General features: G+C 38.3%; 2 protein-coding genes across 6 annotated transcripts in view; one reads left to right on the top strand and one right to left on the bottom strand.

Annotated features, from left to right (window-relative positions):
* Positions 1–762: 762 nt before the first annotated feature.
* On the bottom strand, positions 763–17,477 carry FANCB (FA complementation group B). Of its 2 annotated transcripts, none has more exons than XM_074906890.1 (9): positions 17,374–17,477; positions 15,425–16,463; positions 14,292–14,444; positions 13,685–13,777; positions 9,633–9,761; positions 8,615–8,781; positions 6,174–6,616; positions 5,095–5,332; positions 763–3,144 (listed from the first exon to the last, which is right to left on the bottom strand). In XM_074906890.1, the coding sequence occupies exons 2-9, from the start codon at positions 16,367–16,369 to the stop codon at positions 2,724–2,726; spliced, it is 2,589 nt and encodes an 862-aa protein (XP_074762991.1). In that variant the 5' UTR covers positions 16,370–16,463; positions 17,374–17,477; the 3' UTR covers positions 763–2,723. The 2 variants fall into 2 exon arrangements, with proteins under 2 accessions (XP_074762991.1, XP_074762999.1); XM_074906898.1 differs by lacking the exon at positions 17,374–17,477 and adding an exon at positions 17,005–17,081.
* A 165-nt stretch (positions 17,478–17,642) lies between these two features.
* MOSPD2 (motile sperm domain containing 2) overlaps positions 17,643–23,176 on the top strand; it is a 35,260-nt gene continuing 29,726 nt past the window's right edge. The window contains exons 1-2 of one of the 4 annotated variants that reach the window (XM_074906857.1): positions 17,644–17,798; positions 17,972–18,035. In XM_074906857.1, coding sequence (XP_074762958.1) covers positions 17,790–17,798; positions 17,972–18,035 — 73 coding nt within the window. In that variant the 5' untranslated portion in view covers positions 17,644–17,789. Of the gene's footprint in view, positions 17,799–17,968; positions 18,036–18,219; positions 18,287–23,176 lie in introns of those variants that run through there. The other 3 variants (XM_074906847.1, XM_074906866.1, XM_074906876.1) reach the window with 3 other exon arrangements.

Below are 23,176 nucleotides of genomic sequence, written 5' to 3'. Positions count from 1 at the left end.
TACAGCTCTGGATGGAGGAATGGTTACCAGCAATCAGCAGGCTAAGGAGAGATGGCATGCTGAGAAGCTACATGTGAAAGCCTCCCACTAACTAGTAAACTCTGGAGACCAGTTGTCCTGTTATATCCACCAGAACTCATAAATTCAGAATACCGAGAGCCTTGCTGGCTGTGTACAAAGCCACTACCCACACTAGTATCAATCATGGGTTGCGTAACCTGCATCATGTACAAGCAAGTAGAGGTTGCTATACGCAGCCAAAAAACCTACAGAATTACATACACAGACCTGATGAAGCAAAGGCTTCTCTGACAGACTTCCTAAACTACCCACCTAGAAGCCAGAAGTCTCAGGAGTTGGATTGGCCTCCCAGCTGTTGCTCCTGCAGAGTAATTACGAGCATGCGAGTAAGTGAATGTGTTGTGTGAATACTTATCCACTGTTATTAACAGCTTTATTAACAAAAAGCTTTCTGTTGGTTGTGATCTGTATCTCTCCCAACTTGATCTGCTGTCATAGAAAAGGGAAATTACAGAATCAAGCATCCAACTATTTTAGCAGTTATTTCTTGGGGATACCAATCCCCAGTAACTAGGACAGCTGCTGCCACTAACAATTAATTCCTCAAATGATTTTCTCAAAAAAGTACTTGCAGAACTCACTCTATGCAAGAACTCAAATGGGACTCCAGCTGTTCATGACAGAAACACAGTGAACCAACTCAAGCAGTTTTCCTAGTCCATGCAATCTGTACTCTCCATTTGAACACCAGCATGTGCTGAGATTAATCATCACAACAGACAAAATAAACCGAAGGTTAACACCTTTAGTTGCTTTTACTTCTGAATGGCATGTTTAGGAAAGCATGTATCTCTAAGGAAAATTCCTGTTGCTGACACTTGAAGATAAGACTCCAGCGAGTCTGAACCTTTGTTCAAACTCGCTCCATTTTTCCATGATTCCAGGCCAAAAAGCCCCATACCAGCATAAACCTTCCAAGTATTTCCAGCAGACCTTTAGATTTTGTCACATAAAATCTCTCCCACACATATGCATTAGACCTACCGATTGCATCACAGCCACAGAAAGTTGTGCCATGTCATTATGTATTACTAGTCATTTGGAAAATTACTCCCAGGAATCTTAGAGCTGTTAGGAAAGCTTTTAATGATCTCATGTGATGATTTGCAAACTAAGCATTCATGCCTCTGGAAAGACTCTTTAGTAGGAACATGTTGTTGTATGCATTATTACTCTGCTTGAATAATTTCACTTCTACATTTCTGTGATTTGACTGTTTGCTTCTTTTAAGTAGTGATAAGTAACAACTCCATGGAATTAGAAAGTGGCAACTTCTGTCCTTAGCAATTTCTCATCATTTGTCCCACTCTACTCATTCAATAAAGGGATATGAACACAAGTGGAAGTTTCTCTTTAAAAACAGATGTATTGACGGTTAGTTACAACATGACACCAGGCTGCTACAGTGGTGCTAATAAAAATCAACTGCGGGGCTGTTTACACTGCTTTGCATAAACTCCTTCAAGTGCCCTGAGCTGAACAGTAGCTTTGTTGCTCTGAAAGTTTCTGCTCAGCTGGTTTACCAAGGTCTTGCCCTTAGCTGCAAGCTACAGGACTGCATTTTGAGATTTTTCATTTCAGCGTTTATAATCAGGAACTTTCTTCTGGAAATTCCAGTGACAACTGACTGCCAAGCCCTGACAATGAGCTTTTAAGCTTTGGGCTGAACAGAACTGCAGCTTAACAAAGAAATGACTTTAACAATTCTTTCTCATCCAGTAAATACGGAGTTTCAGATACACGTTACAATGTCTTAAGGCATTCTTGGCATCTTAATGAAAAATTTCCCTTCTATATAGTCAAAATAGGAGACATTTAATACTTTAAAAGGGAGATGACAAACTGTGTTGGATTTACAAAGCACAATATTCTCTCATTTATTGTTTTTCTAGCTAGTGTTCTGTCTTTAGATGTGCATTGGTTTACTCCTGTTGCCTGTATGAGAAGATGCCTCACACTGAAAAACATCACCACTCCAATGCTTCTGGAAGACATACATGCAGAAGTTGAACTTTCTGATGAATAAAACATATATAATTATTCTGAAATGTCAGTGTTCCTTTGAGTCAAAACATAACTTCCATTCTTCCTGCCAAACTTTTATTATCAGAGTACATGCTGCAGATGTTAACTATTAAAACTCTGTTTCTAGGAAAATGGAAAAGCAAAATTTTGACAACTTTGGAAAAATGGTGACAAACACTAGGAATGTTCCGCTTATATAAAGCGGAGATAAAGGGAAGTAAATTGTTGTGATTTGGTATTTTCTAAGCATTCTGTGACTCACAAAGCTGAAAAACGGTGGAAAAACATGATTTTAAAAGTCACTACCTCAGCAGGTAGTACCTGAAGATCACAGGAAGTTCTGGTTTTTTGTTCAGGAATTATGACTTTGGAATAGGACTTATTATGAAATACCATAAAAATAATATTTTCAAAATTTGTAACAAAATCATGACTCAGCTGTCTGATATTAAATTCTTGCCAAACCAGCTACAAGTCATCAACCAAAATACCGGTATTTACCTGTAGAAATAATTGAGCTATATAATAAAAATATAAGTACCTATGAAAATATAAATATTATTTAATAATGTAATTTAAAAAAAATCTTTATTAAAAATAAATTTAGTGACTAATTTCTAGGACTTGCTCAGTCTCCACACAATCACATCTGAACTGAGCTGAGCTTCTGCTATTTTCAAAGCAAGTTCCTGGTAAAGGGCACCATTCATTGTTTGATTCATACTTAGTACACTCTCTTCCCGTTCATTCTGAAGCTTCTTTCTGAACTGCTGAACTCCTTCCTCACTGTCCAGTAAAGAAGCCACAGGAGCATCACTGATTTTCTTGCCAGGCTCATTCCCCCATGTGAAACTGTTTTCTGCTTTACTTTCTTCTGAGAAGAACAAACTCCTTGAGGTGAGCATTTCTTTTTCCAAAGCCAGTGCTAACTGTTCAGTAAGTACACCTTTGCTTCCAGATGTCAGGAGTTTTACGTCACAGCTTGGTGGGAGAACTCTAGTAAGGCTATGAAGGCACTGGAACAAGACAGTCAGATTTCTGTAAAATAAGATTAGTATTACTAAAGCTACCTTCTATCTTCAAAATTCTAGTGGGAAATAAAACAAAGCTACTTTAAATCAAACAGAGAAAAAGTTATGCTGACTATAGTTATAAGTATTATGTGCACTGTACATATAAGAGTAAGAAAGGGCTTTCTAATGGTGTGCACACTAGCCACTGTATGTCAAAGAACTGACACTAAGCAAACTTCAGCACCATGAATATTCTATGCTAAAATATATATCCATGATTAGGGTTACATGTGAATCACTAAGAAGTAGTTCATTATATGTGAAGGCCACACATAAGAGCACAAAGTAAATGTGTTGTCTGGTATACATTTAGGGGCAGAAAAAAAGTCACTTATATTCACAGATTGTCACCATCGATAGGTATGTACACCATGGCTATTAGGTGGCCCACAGATTGTCTTATTTAAATGGCCACTGGAGAAGGAAAGTTGCACTTAAAAAATCAGACATTCAAAATTTTTAAGAAACCAAGATAAAATAGTGCTGGTAATCATCAGGGGACCTACTCTCCTGGATACCAGTGTAGCACATGCAACACAGTGACACATTCCTGATTCTACAAGGAATGTAGAGTTTGTTCAAAGACTTATTTCCAGTGTTTGCCCAGATGAACTCCTCAAAAGATGTCTTTGGTTGAAAAAAACCCCCCAATTATCTTAGGGAAAAAAAAAAAAAACAAGGCATGAAAACCAACCAACCAACCCCAAAAACCCCACAAGCATGCTTAAGCAGCTAGTTTTCTCACACAGATCAGAAATGCATCTTTCCTTAAAGTACTTCTATTTCAATTTAGTTAACATTCTACTACTTATAACAGATACCATTTATTCTGGTTCTGACAGGCTGTGAAAAAGAATAGTCTGTAGCTCCCACCTATCACAGAAATATCCTAGCTGGACAAAAGATCTATCTGAAGATGGGGAAAAAAGATATAGAAAGTACAGTCATAGTTACACCATAAACGTACAGCTCACTAAGTATCAATGCAAATTGGATCAAAAGTGAACAGTATTCAAGTAACCTAACTTCAAAAGGAACCAAAAGTCTTGAGGCTAAATATTGTAATGATTGGTTTGTTAAACATTTCAGCGTTTCCTCTTACATAAAAGAAGGAAATCAACTCCTAATTTGAGTAAAAGATTAAACCTCACCATAAATTAGAGACTCTTAAAATATATACCTTTCTTTTATATTTTAGCTTGAGCCCTTTAGCTTGAACAGGCAACATTTTTCAACATTTGAGAAGTACTTCTCACGTTGTGAACCATATCCAACTAAATCATAAAATATGGCAGTATTACTAACTTGTGTAGCCTGGTTTAGGAAGTTTTATAGATATTTGTCCAAGAATCTACAGAAGAAAAGGAAATCACTGAGACTCTTCAGATTATTTCATTTTCAGAATCATGGTAGATAGGAAATAAATATATCAGAAACATGAACAAAATTAGATTAAATTACAAAATTACATAGCAATAAATTTCAATGTAGTATAACTTGGTGTTTGTTGTTTGTTTGGGGTTTGGTCTTTTGTTTTTAACATCTTAAGGAATTTTTTCTAAATCAAACCATGTTGAAAAAAAATTATGTATTACACTAAGAATAATGTAAGAAAAACAAAGACAAAATTGTGATGCAGTGAAATGAGCAAATGAAGTATTACCAAGCAGATATTAACGGAGACTAGACTTATTTGTAATTCAGTGTTCTAGCCTAGACAAAACGCAGTTCAGGTTCTGCCATAGTCCTGATTTGAAAAATAATTCTGTTACTGCTGATATTTATCATATCAACATATTGGAAGCCTATTGGTTATGATTTTGGCTGGTGTTTATGGTACCAGTATGAAACAGTGTAAAGATTTAAAAGTGTGTATGCAAGATGAATATACGTTACACTTTTTGAGCAATTTTACCTGCAAAATAATGTTAGAACTCCTTCAAATGGATTTTTCAGTGTCCAGTTGAAAACTGTACCATACATATTTCCTGCTTTATGACAGAATACGTTGTCATGGTATTCCTTAAATGGCGTGCACTCCATTTCTCCCAGTAGCCATGAATTTACTGGAGTCAGTGTGTAGTCAGAAGACACAATCTGAAAGGAGAATCTGACAGATACTGCAAGGACAGCATGTATATCTTCCATGGAACCTGCAACAAAATAGAGTAAAGAGATATTTGACCTAAATATTTTGATCATGTTCCATGCATTAAATGTGCTTAGATTTTTTGTTCACACTCCCAGTTTTACATGAAGAGTTTGCACCTGCATTCAGGCATTCTTTGGGCACTTTATTTTCACTTAAATTCTTATACCTACTTCTGTCAAGCAAAATAGTTAGCTGATTAGTTTTCTTTGTATAGGTGGGGCTCTGTTAAAGATAAATGTTGTCTTGCCAGAAGAAGACTATTAATAGCCTCCTGTGATAATAAGATGACATGTTGGCTTTAGCCAACGATACAGCAATAAAGGAAGAAAGAAATTAAAATTCACTTCAAATGATCAAAAGGATATTTCATTACATGTGCAGAAGCCCTGTTCAAAATCAATTCATTCAGGCATATTAAAGGAAAGGAAAATAAATGACCTTAACACACGTGTAGATTAGGAAAAGCTTCAATTACTCTGGTATTATTTAAGAGCTAATACTATGTCAGAAAAAAAATCTATGTATCTAATCAACAGTATTTTATTTATAGAAAAAACGCAGGCTTCAGCATTCTGTACTCAGACTTCAAAATTGACCTTTCCAGATAAACTTCAGCACTCATGCTCACACAAAACCATATAGCAAGTCACTTAACATTTTCTTCCATTTTGAAAAATGTTCCATCTTGCATTTCACCCAGCTTTTAATTCCCAACAGGTCCATGCAGTTTGTATCCAAAGAGGCAGATGTGATTACAACTTGGAACCTTAGCTTGGCATCATCTACACTAAATGGAAGAACCAACCATATATATATGAATCCAAATTACATAATCCATTTACCTGTACAGTAACTATTATCCCTTAGCATTGTTACTGAATATTTTCCATTTGAAATATCTTCCAGACTTAACAAAATCTTCCCACAGAGTACAGTAATCTTTTTACTCTCCTGTAAACGTTTTCGTTTCTTTGCATGTAGAAGAACTATGCAACATACACGATGAAATGCCAGTAATGGTGAAAGATTGGTAACAGCAGTGACTGTCTTTGTTTCATCCAGCTGAACCCTTGAACATCTCTTAGGAAACTCTTTTTTCAGATCATTCTTGCTGTGCAAGTCCAATTTCATCTTTTTCGGAGGGGGCTCAGTTTGACACGAGGAGACAGCCAATGCTGAGAAGGCTTTGTTCAGCTTAATGATTTTATTTTGACACTTGATAATGGGGGAAGTCGAAGAGAAGTTTTGATCCATCACTAGAGATAAACTGACATCACCCAGTGACCTGTGAAAATTCATAAGATGACTGCACTCCCAGTTTGTATTTTGCCTTCTGACTAATAGCCAGAGCTTTGCAGATACATACAGACATTTAAGATTACCACAAACTCCAATATCATTGCAGGTTAAGTCACAGATTGTGCAAAGAGTATAAGTCCTTCAAATGACTATTTCCGCTAAGGTTAGTATAAAGTTTTTCAAAACGTGGAATGAATTTTCTAAGAGCTTCTAGGAGTTAGATGCCTCATTGCAACTCAGAGAATTTGGTTGTCTAATTCATTAAAAAATGTTGAAAATTACACATAACCCATGCAGATACTCTATGTCATTTATAATAGATTTTTAAAGACTTAACTTTGTTTTAATAAATAAAATTATAGAAAAATTCTGCCCTCTTTGACAATTAAAAGCTCTTCTGATGTTCTATATTGTTTTATAATGTTCAAACAAAATTGAATGTATAAAGTAAAAGGTTTAAAATACTAATACCTTAAACATACGTTAATGTCCTGAAATGTAGGAAGTACATTTATTCAACACAGGGTTCTTTCAATGAAATTACTGTTTCAGATCCTCTCTTAATGAATATTTCATTCTGTCAATCAATTCAGTCTCAAGATGTCACTGACATCTGAAAGTCTTACGAATGTCTAATTTTCTTTACTGAGAAATATCACCACCTCACAATGAAATCTAAAACAACACTGCAATCTTGCATTAGTAGGAAGCACAAAAATAATCAATAAAGACTTACAGTGTTGGGGCTGGAGAGAAAGCAAGCCCTGTTCCCCCCAAAACACAGGTTATTGTATATAATACTGAACCAGAGCCCAGAAGACCTAGTTTTGCTGCTAGCCTGACAGGTAACCTTTGACAAATTACTTCATCTTCACAGATCTTTTCTCAGCTGTAAAAATGGGAGAGAGGGCAATATCGCTGCTGTTTTTTAAAGAATGATTCCAAATCTTCTGAGGACTTCTGAAGCTATATAGGAATTAAGTGTTTCAGTTTCAAAAACAAAGTCATCATCATCAAACCTAAAAAAAACAAACACTGGAAAGGCAAAAAAAATCGCTTGCCTCAGTGGCTCTTATCAGAGGCTGTCAAGAAGATGAGGTCAACTTTCTTATAAAGTTACAACAATCTGGCAGTTGCGAAATAATATACCCACAGCTCCAGCAGAATGGCCAAAGGGCGTAACAGGTCAGCTCCCTCACAACAACTTTAATGATTTTCAGTGGCATCAGTAGTCTTTAAGCTTACCCTAAAACAGTCTCAGCTACACTGTTTATGGGAATATAGCTCAAAAGGTAGTTCTGACTCCACCAAAGTTTACATCACACAACACACATCATAACTTTATGTTTCATGTAATCCTGTTTTTCAAACTGTGTTCTAAATTAGTTCCCTCCCTGTGAAGGCAAAATTACATAAGTAGTATTTACAACTAGAACTGAGCAATTAAAAAGAACAGAATAAGCAAATAATTTTAAAGACAAGAATAAACAAATAATTTTGAAGGTTTTGAAAGCTGAGTATTAAATTAATCAGAGAATTTAAAATGTATTCTTTTGTGCTTCTTTAAGCAAATAAGTCTTTAGGAACAGCAAGATATTAACAGTAAGGTATCAGGAACTCTATAGCTGAGAGAGCTTTATCTAAACCACATAATGATGCAGCATAGCTATGTCAACACAGATTATAAAGAACCATAATTTTTGTCAAAGAAAACTCTGTTGTAAAAAGCCTCCAGTAATGATGCGGTTATACTGACGCAACTGATTTTTTGCTATACAATGTATTTTTTGCACAGTGCTAGACAGAGACAAGCAGCAGCAACAATACTGACAAAGACACACACTTGAAATAATTTAAATACACATGTTCAAAATAAGAAAGTTCAAAGCTCAAAAATCCACTCTTGCTACTGCAGAGCTTAACCTGCAAATTCAGTTTCTGTGAAACCACTCAATGAAATGATTAGATAAATTTATATACTTACAAGTAAAATGATTCAGTTAGTTTTACTCCAATTACCAAGCTGTCACCCACAACACGCTGCCACAATTTCTCTATGAAGTGCTCTGGGACTTTAGATGCCAGTGATGTCTCTTTACTAAGAGAATGAGGAGGATTTTCTACATCATCCCAGAGGGAGACAAGACCTTCCTTACAGAAAAATGTTTTTTTTAGATAAGTAGAGATATTAGTTCTTTTTATACTGCATTACTTTGTTTTACCACAAATGATTGCTGGAAGTGCTTTTAAGATACATAAAAATCTGTATAAACTAGCTTATTCTCTACAATAGATTCAAAAGATAGAATTGCATTTTCTTAAATCACATGATATCATGAAAAGCACAACTCATTCTCTCCTTGTAAACATCAGAGGTATAAATCTTGAACTGTCATACAATTAATTGTCCAAAGAAGATTTAAGGTACTAGAATTTATTTTGTATCACTGCATTAATTGCTTAAAATTTTGTTGTCTAAACCTGGCTGACTTGAATGGGACCACAACATTAATTGAAAGGGAGATCAACTCCATCTCAAGTAAATTAGGAGGCTTCTTTTGAGCAACATATTAAGATAACATTTTCCCAACCCCATCACCTTCTCAGCCCACAGTTGACTCTGCCCCCATTATAAAATCAATGTTGTTTACAGCACATTTTTTGTAACATGTTAGATCACAGACAGATATTCAATATCTAGGCAACTGTGCCAATTAAAACTGTACACTCCCCCTACTGTTTGTCACTCTTTGTTAGAGGTTACTCCTCCAGACAACTCAGTTGGCAGGAGATACTGTGCAAATCAGTTTGAAGTATACAACTAAATTTATGCTTATCTCCATACATTCACAGGTTAAGGTCATGAACCAGACTGAAAAAGCAGATTAATGAGTTTTGGCAGTGGCAATCCCTACTGAAAGTAACAAGTGGTTGAGGGAAACACCCTCAGCAAACGGCTCAGCAGAATTCAGAAGTGATCTGTACTTTCTTCTGCATTTTACCTCTTTTGCAGTTGGTAGAATATGTGTTCTTTCTTCAACAAGATCTATTAATGCTCTGCAAGATTCAAGAATAACCCTCTTTTTGAGTTTTAAATGCTGCTGTAGCTCTTGAACAGAGGTAAAACCAGCCTGTAAAAGATAAAAATGACTGTTAGACTTATGCTTAGGTCTACTGCAAATAAGAATTGATATTGAGGCTGCTAAGATATCTTTTCAGTTTTCCACTGTTATGCAAGTATCACGAGTCAAGATCCTGGTGTTCCTCAAGTAATGCTTCTAAAAAATGTTCAAGTCAGGCTACTCTGCTGCTCAAATATGAGTTTAAGAATCTTTGTCTCTCAATATTAAACCTAGAGTTTAACATTTACTTTAGAAGCTTATCTTATCAAATTATGTAGAAATTCCGCCCTTTCTTTAATATTCCTGCTTCACTTTTCCATTGATATCAGTTTTGATTTCTTCTCAAGACTTGTATTCGTTATCTGTCAACTAAATATATTGAATATATTTATTCTTCAAATATATTGAAGAGTTTTACAAACAGACATACATCATACATGCAGGCTATATCTCAGGTAAAAAAAACAAACCAAACCAAAAAATACAACAAAATGCCAGCACCAGCTTCTTAGATTTTAAGAAAGCCCTTCAAGAGATATTTTCTGGAAAACAAGATCCAGAGAAGCTCAGTGCTGACAAGCAAAGAACAAAGCTTACAACTGGAATGCAAAACAAAACTCACCCCACCCTCCCACCCCCACCCCGAACCAAATCAGGATCAATCATACCCAACCAGAAAGACTGACTAAAAAGCACTTCATGTAAGCAAAGTGATACCCTCTGCTCAAGCTGAAACAGGCAAAGAGCATTTAGAGCAAGTGGCACTCATCATAGCAAGTTCTGTAAAAAATTTATTTGCAACCTAGCAAACCATGTATCTTAAGTACCAGATTCCAAGCAATAATCCAGTGTCAGACTTGAGTCAGGAGAAGAAAAAGGAAGAGTTAAGAACAAAGATAATTCTATAGTACCTTCTTAATCTAGGTCATCACAATATCAAACCATTCCTTGCTCCCATTGATGAGCAACTCCTGAATAAACAGCTGAGAAGGAAAGCAAATGGAGAAGCACAAACTGAGAAGCAGTCAAAAGAGCCAAAGATTCACTGATGTGTACCTGCTGACCAATCTGACTTTTGCAAGCCCTTTTTCCCCATAAAGCAACACAAGAAAGAGACCACATGGCAATCTCAAACCCTAGCACACCCACTCTCTGGAACAAGAGACATGCACACCCTTTCTGCCATAGGCCAAGATGTACTGCCCAACAAGCATGTGCAGAAGTCACAATCTTTGCATCAAGAAAATAAAACTACTTCACCTTAAAATAGAAAATAAACATCAACATAAAAACAAGGCAGTCCAGAGCCAAACACAATAGAGCTGTGCGTAAATCCAGCACGAACAGCAGAACAGATGAATCACTGTCAAAAGCAAAGCAAATGAAGGCAGAGGCTTAGTATTAAGAGGAACAGCAAAGTGTTTTGACACATTGCAATTAAGGTGGCAGAATTCATAAACAGATAAAAAATTTATGTATGTATCCATACATACAGAGCTAGAACTACTGAGACAAGAACTGTGGTACTTTTACAAAGGAAAGGAAATAGAAAGGAAGATTCACAATTGATAAAAAATATTGGGAAAAGCAAATGTAAAATGGAAAAAGTAGACAAAAAAGTCAGACAGGAACATAATTCAGAGATCTATAGGCTGAAACTGCTCATATGGTAAATAACTGGTTCTATCTTTTTCAAGTGACTGAAATCCCTTATGAAAAAAATAACAAAAAGAAAATTTGCCAATCAACGGCAACAGACAAAAAAAAATTAACACGCTAAAAATAGTAATAAAAATCAAATATACAGAACATTTCTTAAATAACTTTCTACCTACCACCAAATCAGCATTATCAGAATGAGAACAAAACAATCAGACATTGCAGCAATTCAATAAATCAGCAGTAAGGATTAAAAAAAAATACTCGCCCCTAAACATGCAAACCAAATCAAAGGAAACAAGTTAATCATAGGTAAAAGAATTTGGCATTATAATTCTTACAAAATTGTTAAATACTTGGAGGGAGAACAGGACAGTGGACATAAAAGGACACTTCTGACTCCTGCTGTTTCTGCCCCAACAGCTAACTAAAACCATGAGAAACCTTGTAACCTCGGCTGTTATAATGCAACTGCAGTACTCTGCCTAAGGAAGTCTTCAGAAGATACTAAAACAAGTTGTTAAAGGAAAAAAAAACTTCAGAGGAGAAAAGGCTGGGTTCAGACCCAAAAGATTGTATACAAGTTAAACACAGAACAATTAAAAACGTAGACTGATACACTTTTCAATTTCACTACCTGTAATATGCAACTTATATGTATTACTGTGTATAACTTAAAGGCAGCCTACTTATTTTCAGTGGACCATAATTCAGTCCTGCCAAAGTTCTCACATGGCTAGAAACAGCTAGACAATTGTGGAATAAGGGGTAAGCAATAATGTGTGAAAAAGCGCTGCATCTGCTATTTCATTTTCCCTAGAAGACAAGATTCCATAGAGACTGTCAAAACAGGATTCGATTGCATATTTCTAGAAGACCTGAATTTTGATGATAAATATCAAGAGGCACCATTTCAAGGCTAAATACCCTTTGGAAATTCCCAGGCTAAGACGGATCCATGCGCTATTGCATCAAAACAATTGCCCTTGAGATTCAGTTATACATCAGAAGACAAAACCCATCAACAGTACTTCACTATTCAGGGAAACATACAGAACATTGGAGATCTCAACAAGAAGCAACAGTAAGGCTAAAAAGAAATATCTGCACCTACTTTCAAATTCATCAGCATGACAATTTCAAAGATTTACAGCACTGAAACATAGGAAGATTTTCAACTTCCTTACAACGCTTGTGCTAGCATGTGGCTCTGAAAATCAGAGATTGAAAAGATCTTAAAATAAGTAAATAAATAAATTAGGTCTTATTAAGGATTGTGTGTCTGTAAGAAGAATTTTTTCAGCAGATGATACATGAAATCTCCAGCCAGTGGCTTGTTTCCTGCAGAACCAGTAAAATGTGCAAACCAGACTATTGCCTTGATCCTAACACAGATTCACAGAACTACACTGCTGAAAGCCAGTTGGTGTATTAAAAGAACAAAGTCATAGAGCAGTTACACAGAACATGCAGCTGTCAATGGCAGGGTGGACAATCTTCATTACAACATTTTAAATATTCTTCCTATTTTGTCAATTATTACCCATTTGGTATAAGCTAACGCACAATACTGCAAAAGAATACCTTGGAGAGTATGCTGGGGGTTAACTAACAGGATGAAAGGTAGAAGGAAAGGCAATGATATATTCCCATTGATTACTTGGACTCTGGCAAGTTCCCCCCATCTTGTTTTATAAATGATGCTAATTAAAAGAAGGATACATTTTAGCTTCATCTACTCTACTTTACAAAATTATCCTTATAAAACTGCTAGCAACAGGAAGAAAAACCATCAGCAGGTGGTATTTGTGCAAAAGTTAAAGCCAGCTTTATTGAAGTCCATGGACAAAGAAAAAGACCATAAGACTCTTGATTTTCAGGATTAACCATCACTTATCTGTACTCACTGGGAACTTGGCACTACCATATCAAAGAATGTAGTGCGAAGCAAAAGTAAATGTTCTCATTTTATTAACTGGCATTTAAATATGAGTAAAATGACCATTACGGAGCTTTGCTAGGACAACTTGAGCCTTATCTCAAAGTTTTAATTAAAATTAAATTAGACTCTTCCGATTACTCAAAAGCACTTGTAACAATGGAGAGAACTGAAACACAGGCTACCACTGATTCAAAAAGGGATACTTAATGTTGTCTTCTCCCAGAACCATTTGTCCAATAAAACCAGTATCATTAATCTCACCCTTTAGATAACTAATGATAAGGAAAAGTAATTTGAAGAAAATATGGAGGCAGAACTACTGAGTACAAACCTGTAATCTTGTTTCAAGGGCTCGGACAGTAAGCAAACCATTCTCTTGCAATCCTTCTGCAGCAGGAACAACATGTTTATAATTAATATCGCTCTGAAAAAAACCAAAACAAAACCCTGAATTAATTAAAAACCTGAGAGTAATGTACAGGCTATTACACAGCATTATAAAAATCTGGGGGAAAATACAGAAAACCAGAAGAATCACAATATGCATCTTAAAAGAAAACTTTTATCTTCTGAAAGCAATTAGAGGTTGACAGTACGTAATGGAAAGACCCAATTATGAGAAGATAATTAACAAGCACTATGTCCTTAATTAAGAGTTCTTAGCCAAAAGTTAAGCATTGTAGCAAACCTGTTACATATGGGAAGCATTTTCAACTGCGTTTCTTTAATTTTCCAAAAGAATGTTGATGCTATCAAGGAAGTAGAATGATCTCTGCAGATAATTTATGATTACAGGGGGGAGGATTGTATTCAAACTTCAGGGCATTTCACAGCAGACATCCAATTTCACTTTGCACTCATACTTTAATGATTTCTTGAGATTTTCTTAATTTAGTAAGCACAGACTGAGTAGCTGAAAAAAGGCAAGCTGAACTTACTGCATAGTTGACCGCTCCAAGATCTGTTATTTTGAATGTACTTAACACGTCTGCATTGGAGTCACCCTTAAAAAGCAGTAACAGTTGCTCACTTCCAGAGCCAATAAAATCATCCACCAGAAGAGACTTCACTTCTTGCCATTTGGAAGCCACCTACAGTAGACAAGGTTTAAAAATACAAGTATTTGAATTAATCTTGTATTTGAGACTTCATTTTGGTGAAGCTTGCTTTTTCTAGACAGACAGCCTATTCAGGTGTGTGTAAGAATACAGTATTTTTAAGAAGTTTCAAGCTCTCACTCTTACTCTATCTTTTAGAGCCTATGTAACTCTGGGAAAAATTAGCCATTTCTCTTTTAAACATCATTTTCCAGAATGCAGGTTGCAGAGATCATAACTCTTCAGTGTACTCAAACAGCTGAATAGCTGAATGCTGTAACATTTATTTAGAAACAGTAATACCTGCAGATCAGTTAAAGATATTATACATCTGACACTCAGAAATATCTCTGCTGCATTGCACACAAATATTTTTGAAAGGTAACGACAAGTTTGCACATAATGCCGACAACTAAATAGGACAAACATGCATTTCCTGAGTTATGTAAGCTTTCTTGACAGAGTATGACAAAACCCTAGCAGTTAACTCTGTCTCTCTTGACTTAAGGAAACAAAAGCAAGGCCTCTTCTCATTTTCATGAAACAATATTTCTTGATACTAGGCTAATGGGACTCAAAAGGCTTTTCAATTCCAATGAGAATTTTATGCTTTGCTATTATATCAGTTTACTTTAACACAAATTACGTGGGCACGCTCATAACTGTCTTACAACTTCAAGTTCTCATACTATGGAAGTTTTCAATTAGCAACACAAGCTTTGGTTCAGATTCATAAAGTATATTATTAAATAATAGAATCCAGGGCTTATTTTCAGATATATATAAACAAGCAATAAAAGCAAAACAATCTCATACTTCAGACAGGTTATTTTAACAAAAGCAACAATAACCTAAACAAAAAATTCTATAGAACGTGTAGCTTTTCAGTCACAGAAACTCCCAGTAAGACAATATATACAAAAAAAAAAAAAAAGACACAGCAGTAAAAGGGACCTGTTTAAATCCACAAATACCTGTAAGCTGTCTCTCCTCTGTACAACACAAATATTTCCGGAAGCAAAAGACACAATAAATAGCAATTCCTTGCCACTGGTTACAGCTGGTTTTACTGAATATGGTTTCTCATAAGGAAGCTCACAAACACCTTTAGGGAGCCCATCTTGGAACCAAATAAGCTGATTCTTGTGAGTTACGGCAACAAGTGATATGCGGAGCTGTTTTTTCAATATCTCATTCTTGCAGACATAAACAGAAGATACCACTCTGCTGTAAGCATGAGGCATAAAGCATGTGCCAGTTAGCATTTTTTGTGACTCAATTGCATATCCGAAGAACTCACTACCCCAGATGGTTCTGTCTAGAGTGGAAAACTCATCCTCATCTTCACTCTCCGGCAGGCAAGCAGTTCTTATCCCTAAGACAACAGTGCCTTCATCCTCAATTTCACCTGTCCACACAACAGAAGAAAGATGAACAGGAGCACTTAGAACCGTGCAGGTGTTGGAAGAGATGTAGAACAGCTTGTTGGCATGCCTCCACAAAACTGAAGGGCCAGCAAACAACCTGATGTCTTCTTTCACCTCATAATCCAATTTAAAATGAAAGGACTGCTCAAACTGATTTGAGCTGTGAAGCAACAATAAAAGGTATGTGAAAACATTGTTCCGTTTTTTCTTTTTCAGCAAAATGCAGGGAAGAATAATCCCTGTCCTGGAATCTGTTGTGCAGCTACAACAAATTATTTCCATTTTTAAGTGACTGGCACGCATGCTGAATACTCCAGAAGACTTCTGAACAAAGAGTTTAGTGTCTCTGTTGAACGTCATTCTTCTGACACATAAATTCATTGTTTTATCGGCTGCTCCTTCTGCATGTTTTGTTTTTGACAGATGAAATATAAGGATTTCTCCATTGTAGGACAAGAATTGTTCTTGCTCACCTAGAAGCATCTTTATCATTAGGTATATTCCTTTACAAGAAAAATGTATGTGTCTCCATTTTTTTCAGGATTATTTCTCTGTGGAAATTTTAACCTATCCGGATATTTTCCATCTACAAAGGCGAACAACAAAAGAAGTTAAATCGTTCTGGAACTAGCTGAACTAATCCTTAAGAAAAATTATACATTGTAAAGCAATGACATAGACTAATTTGAGACTATGAGGCCAGCATGTGCTTTAATCTCACAGATTAAAATGCAATTAGCAACTTTGTACTGAGAGATTTACGTAAGGAAACATATTTCAGAAATGCATCACCAACATGCTCATCAACAGCTACACGGCATAATAAAGATTAAAAGCAAACAAACCAAGCCATACTATGCACTGTGTGTGTGACAATTCAAGGCATCAACTTCACAAGTATACTGGAGCGGAGCGGAAAGCAGCGGTGCTTCGAATTCTCAAATTTAAGAGCCTTCACTCAGGTGGAGGCTTTATGAATAAATATAATTCATTCTTGGTTAAAATTGTAAAGCCTCTTTAAGGGGAAAGCTCTCTGAAGAAGAGTCCGGTCATTTTGCCGCCAAGTAGGCTCCCTCCCTCCTCCTGACAAGACCCCGGGGACCCAGGGCGAACCACAGCCATCTCACCGGGTTTCACTCAACTTTCGGGGTAGGAAGCGGCGCCCCCCGCCTGACTTGGAGGCCCGGGCAGGACAGCCTCCCCCGGCCCGCTCAGGGGGCCCGCGCAGCCGAGGCGCCGCAGCAGCCGCCGCCCCCGCGCCCCACACAGCCTCGGCCGGGCCTCACCCGCCCCCCTCCCCGCGCCGAGCGGCGCCCAGGGCGGCGGCAGCGCAAGGGCTGAGGCGGCAGCGAGGCAGCGGGCCCCGGCCCGGCTTCCGCCCCTGAAATCCGCTGTCCCTTGACAGCCGCTAATGGCCGCCCGGCCCGGCAGGGGCCACGCTACGGGGGGAGCCGGCCCAGGGAGAAACAGCAGGCTCCGCGCCGGCCAGGCCTTACCCAGCTCCCGAGGCCGCCGCACTCCCCAGCCCGGCCCCGGGGCAGGTGGGGAAGGGAAGGGAAGGGAAGGGAGAGGGGGGTGCGCGTCCGCGCCGAAACTCCCGCCGCCGGGAGGATGACGGGAGGGGAAGCGGGGGAGGGGGGCGCGAACAGCGCCGGCCCGGGGGCGGGGCCAGGCGCCGGGAAAGGGGCGGGGCCGCGGGACGAGGTTTCCGGGCGGGTGGTCTGGGCCGCGCCGGCGCCTCGCTCTCGCGGCGGGGGAGGGGGGGGGCGGACCCCCTTCAGGCCCCGCCCCCTGGCCCTGCTCCCCGCCTCCTGCCGGGGTCACGCGGTGGCTCTGTCCCCATTTATCCGTGCCCCGTGCGGCGGCAAGTCCTGCTGCCGCCTGCGGCCGGTGCGGGCCCCTCTGCCGGGCCATGGCTGAGGTGAGTGTCCCTGCGCGCCCCCCCCTCTCTCAGCTGCCCCCCCGCCCGCCGGTAGTGTCTTAGGGTGGGGGGGACGGCGGGGCTGGTCGTGCGGGTGAGGGGCCGGGGCTGTCTCGGGCCCCGGCCTTTCCTTTCCTAGCGCGCTCCTCCCGTTTCTTGTTTCCCCCCAGCAGCGCCAGGACAAGGCCGCGCTGATAAGCGAGACTAGGCGGCGTTTCGAGGCGGTCTACCTGTCAGGTGAGCGCTTCGGGGCTGGGGGTGGGTCGGGAGCGGTGGGCCTGGCCCCGTGGATGTGGTCCCTGGGACTTGCCCGGTGTCACTGTTTCTCCCTGGGTGTCCTCTGTCCCCGCTTTCCCAGGTGAGTGGGTGTTTCTGCCTCTTCTTCAGGTGACTGAAGCTACCGGCTGGGGATGATGCACAAAGCCGGAGGCTTTCTGTGTTAGCTCTTGATGCTTTCTTCTGGGTCTCTCTCTTGGGCAGCAACACAGGTCTGGGTACTTTTGATTCACAGTTGTGTTTCGTTGTAGTGTGGGGTCCGTGACACTGCTGTGCTTGGTGCTTTTCGACAGAAAACGGGAGGGGGGCCGGGGAGAGAAGAATTCTGACCTCGACCAGTTTGTCAAGGAAAGAGTTGTTTTTCTAGAGTAGCTTGCCCTTCAAATTCATGTTGGCCTTAATTAAAGCCATGCTGCGTGTCCAACTCAATTCTTAAGTGTACATGCTTTTAAACTTGTAAATGAAGGCCAGACGGTGCTGGGGATGTCTTGGGGAAAGGGAGTAATACCAGGGTAAGCCTAGAGGTATTTTGTTTCATTTCAAGTTTGATTTGCATTGCTTATGATAGAAGAATATATAGTATGCTAACAGCTACAGTGAGCAGTACATTTTAGTAAGAATGTCGAAAGACTTTCTATTAAAAACATTCTTCTGTCCAATTTTTAATGCAAATACGGTAAGAAACCAGTAGTTTAGGAGTTCCATGTGTCTTCTTTAATGTAAGCCTCAATCCTTCAAGCACATGCCTTCCTTTGATGTTCCTGATGAAAATTACTGAGATTACCTAGTTAGTACTTCTACATGAGGCTTGCACACTTCTATGACTTTTTTGTGATTGGCTATAGCATATTTCTGGCAAACTGAGGGTCTTGAGGGTGGTACAACTTTGCTTCATAGGGTTGCACTGCTAACTTTCATAAAGGAAACTTTGGCCTTGATTAGACATGACCTGTATTTCTGGAAAGATGACAAAATTATTAGAATAGTGTCTTGAAGAAAGAGCTTAGTTTACCATTTTTTATTTCTATGTGAATCAAGATATCTTTGGCTGTCTTAAAGATGAGGCTCAGGAGAGTGGAGGATCATCTTAAATTAGAAATTCTTTTGGCTGTTGTTTTCAGTTAATGTGTATATTTTCCTATGACAGGTGATTCATCTTGCTTTGTATTCTATTATCCTAGAGTCACACTCATAAACTACTTTAGAAGGCCTAGAACTGCTTTGGGATAGTTGTTGCTGAAGGGAGTATTACCTTTTCACTTGACCTATCCCTTACAATCTTGGAATTCCACAGGTTTCTCTAGTTGTAATGAAGCCTCTGTTGGGCTGGTTGTTACAGCCATTAAAATAATTGAATACCATTGCAAGGTAAGCTGTAATCCTATTTGTGGTGTTTTGAACATAGTTTCTCAGTAAGCCCGGTTTTGGTCATGGTTTAGAGCTCTTAGCCCTCTCAAGAAAATAGGATTAGGATTTTTTGAGTTTACATTCTTAAGTTTCTCCCTTGAATGTAGGAACACAACAAGCAAACTAATGTTATCATGTCCACTTCAAGTGTGAAAAATAAGGGTTTAGTTTTATTGTGATCCTTCAGCCTTTACTGTTTGTTCTAAAATGTATTATTTTATGCTTCCTCTTAATGAAAAACTGTGTGGAGGTGCATGTGTACAGACACCCCCAGATATGTGACTTTCTGTGTTGTGAAGGTATAAATGATAGCTTCGCGTCCAGAAGTTTGTTTTCAAAACTTGGGGCACACTGAGAAACTGATGCTTTCTGTGAAAGCTTAGTGTGGTCACAGAATTGCGGGCATCTACAGAATGAACTTAATACCTTTTACAAATGAGCTGCAAATGTTAAAATTTCAGTAAAATTTTCGGGCAGCTTTGTTTCTGGATGGTGTACCTGATACTGTTTTATTTTTCCTCTGAGGAAAACTGTACCTGATTATCTGGAAACTCAGTGTTTCTGTTATGAAGTGATTCTTCCATATTATGGAATTCATAGTTACTGGTTTCCCCTCCATGCAGGAAGAATTGCTAATGGTCACAGATGCTGTAATGGTCTTACAGTAATGTTTATTTTTGTTGTGAAATGAAAACATAGAGGGCCTTTGAAATCTTCATTTTGAGTTGAAGTTATTTATTGGCAGAATACAATGTTTTAAAGTAAGAATATGCAAAAATGTCATTGAAGTTACAACCAGATGATATGGTATGGTCTTGACAGTTTTCAAGGTAGAAAAGAATTGTTTTAATAGTCAGATACAGTTTGGAAAATACGGTGTCAGAAAACCTTAATGGCTCATTTTCCCAAAGTTTGCACGAGAATATTTTGATGTTCAGCAAATGTGGCCATTGAGGGATCCCAGAAGGAAAGCTTGGCCACTGTGAGATTTTTCTCTGCAAAGCAGTGGTTAGTGTTAATGTGATCTTGTGGTGGTGTTTTTCTCTTCAGTGAATTATCTAGCTGTATTTGAATGACAACTTCTGTTCCTATGAGGAATGTATATCCTTTGTAATTAAACCCCTTGTATTTAAAGAGCATATTTCCAAAACTAAAAAGTTCCTGTTAGTTCAATAGACTAGTAAATGCTGTCTGTGGTAAGAAAGCAGCACTATCTTTGCAGTTTTGAGGCCTAATTTATGTTTTATCTGTTTGGATTCTTTGTGAGAGTTGGTGATGTAAATGATTTGGGTGGTGACAGGAACATTGAAAACAAAAGAATATTTTCTAGTACTGACTGGTACTAACAATGTTTTCTAGCAAACAGTCTTCTCTTTTTCTTCCTTAGAGGATTTCTAAAATTAGCTTTTATTTCTGGGCTATTAATTTCCATTTTAATGTTACAGTGGAAATTATTTATAATCATATCTTGGTAGATTTTTCCCCTCAACAAGTCTTTTCCATACTTCCTTTTGCATATTTACCATTTCTTATTGCCTGTATTCCCTGCCCTGTCCCATTTTCATCCTCTTCATTTCTCCTTTAGGCAAAGTGTAGTTTTCAGAAAAAGATTTTGTGAGAGGTTTCCCACTCCAATTACAAAGACTAAATTTAATCATTACTTTAAGCCAGTAGCAAAATGTGTTTTGTTAATCATATTGGCCAATTGCAAATAAAATTGTAGAAATACGGGGCATCCTCAGAAAGTGTATGACTGTTACAGAAAATTCTTAAGGTAATGTTTCAAACACCTGCTTATGTCTGTCTTCTCTGAAAAATCGATTTTCCCTGATTCTTGACTTTCAGACTGAGAGACACTAGAGGGATAAAATAGGGAACATGGGTAGGATAGAAAACATACTTTTCTATAAAGGTATGTGACATTAATGCTTGAGCTTTCTACTGAAAGTAATCTTTGTCAATGAGAGTGTTCAGGTTTGCTAAAAGGTTAAATTTATCACATCTTGTGGAGGCAGATACTGTGTTTATTGCTGCTTGATTTTGTTGAAATAACTCCTTGTTGGGATGAAATAGTTTTGTATTCTTCAGCCCTGTGTCTGTATGGCTACTGACCTTCTTAAATTGTTTTCAGTCTTGCTGATTTCCTCATCGAACAATTGAAGGCACATACCTGAATGGTTATAGCACTTAGCTTAACATGTTAGGCATCAACAGCCAGTTAAAATGATTTTCCCCTTTCTAGCCAAGGTCAGAGGCATAATTATGACTGTTTCAGAGCAGAGGTGTTTTGGCTGAAATAACTTAAGGCTGTAGTTAAAGTGAGAGGCTTTGGATACTGGAGCACTTGACATACTTTGTTAAATTGCTTTTTCCAATTTTTTTGTACAATGAAGTGGGTTTTTTCTTCTATTCAAAGCTACATAGTTGCTATCCATACTTAGCTTTGTGTATGACTTGTTCTGTAACGTTTTTTTTCTAGATAAGAGTTCTTCCTGAAGGGAGGAGGAGTCATTCTTACAGGTTGTGAATCCTGAACTTCTCTGGATTAATTTAGTGTGGGACTTAGACTACAGGACTGAAAAACAGGCAGTGTAGCTGTCTTCTATATTCTTGTTGAATATTATCAAATTTCTCATTTTCCTGAAGCATGAGCACCAGAAGAAATCACAGCAGTGCACCAGTGGTCTTCTGGTAATGCAGATGGCATAAAAGAAGAGAAAGGATGCTGCAATTTGTGTGTCAAAAGAATTTCATGAACTCTTAGTGTTGCAGTGAAATCTGTGTTTGTTTAGCTCTGAATGATTCTGGAGTTCTGCTAAGAGTGGTTGTCTTGTGTTACACAGGATCCTTTTATGTTGGAAGGTAGTAATTAAGCCAGAGTTTCACTGTAAGTTTCTCAGCTTGGAGACCACTATTGAAAGGGGAGAACGTGGTCACAGAGGAACAGAACTCCTCACTCAAGCAAGAAAAAAGGAAGGCAACTAATAGGAAGAAGCTGCTGTCGAACAGAACTTTTTTTTGTCTCTCCCAGTCTTTTCCCTTTACCCCAAATGTTCAGTGTGGAAATGAAAGTAACTTTAAGTAGCTATTTTTTAAAGTAAGGTTAAATAAAATTATGAACTCTGAAACCGTTAAAGTTCTGTCTGGTTAATTTGGTTCACTGAAATTTTCCTGAATGCCTTTTAGCTGAGGAAATAAAGAGAACTAATTTTGGCCTCTTCTCCTTCCTTTCATTACTGTTGCTCTATTGTATATAACTTAAAACTTGGGTTTTAATTCTCTGGTAATTATCAGATTTGCTAAACAAATTATGCTTTCTCTTGCTTTTCTGGATTTGAGTCTTGCTTAGTTTCTACATAGCTTATGGTTTGCAGCATCCTGGTTTAGCCTCTTTCACTGGCTGTGGAACTATTCTGGGATACAGTAATATTTAAATATCTTGGGCTGAGGGAGGAACTGGGTTTCCAAGCTTCTGGGCAGTTGTTTTAACTGTGAAATCTTTCACAAAGCTCTCACTGCTGTTATATATATGTGGCTTTCACTGTCTCTTCCTGAACAGAAGTAGCTGTGAATGCTGTTCCTTGTGTTATTTTGGAGGCAAGTGAGGCATGTTACAAATACCTTATGAAATTCTGTTTGTTTTGGATTTACTTACAGCGATGTCACCTTCCCTGAGTAGGTGACTAAACTGCATC

Source organism: Athene noctua, chromosome 1, assembly GCF_965140245.1.
Source record: "Athene noctua chromosome 1, bAthNoc1.hap1.1, whole genome shotgun sequence".
Lineage (NCBI taxonomy): Eukaryota > Metazoa > Chordata > Aves > Strigiformes > Strigidae > Athene > Athene noctua.
Note: the sequence above shows the minus strand (reverse complement) of the source record. Positions and strands in the feature narration are given on the sequence as shown.

What these genes read in the sequence shown, in the direction of transcription:
- FANCB (XM_074906890.1), bottom strand. Translation starts at nt 16,369, where the DNA reads ATGATAAAGATGCTTCTAGGTGAGCAAGAACAATTCTTGTCCTACAAT. An exon ending in AGAGGAGAGACAGCTTACAG is followed by an intron (nt 14,445 to 15,424) that starts GTATTTGTGGAT and finishes TGTCTACTGTAG; the next exon opens with GTGGCTTCCAAATGGCAAGA. An exon ending in CTAACTGAATCATTTTACTT is followed by an intron (nt 6,617 to 8,614) that starts GTAAGTATATAA and finishes GAATTTTCACAG; the next exon opens with GTCACTGGGTGATGTCAGTT.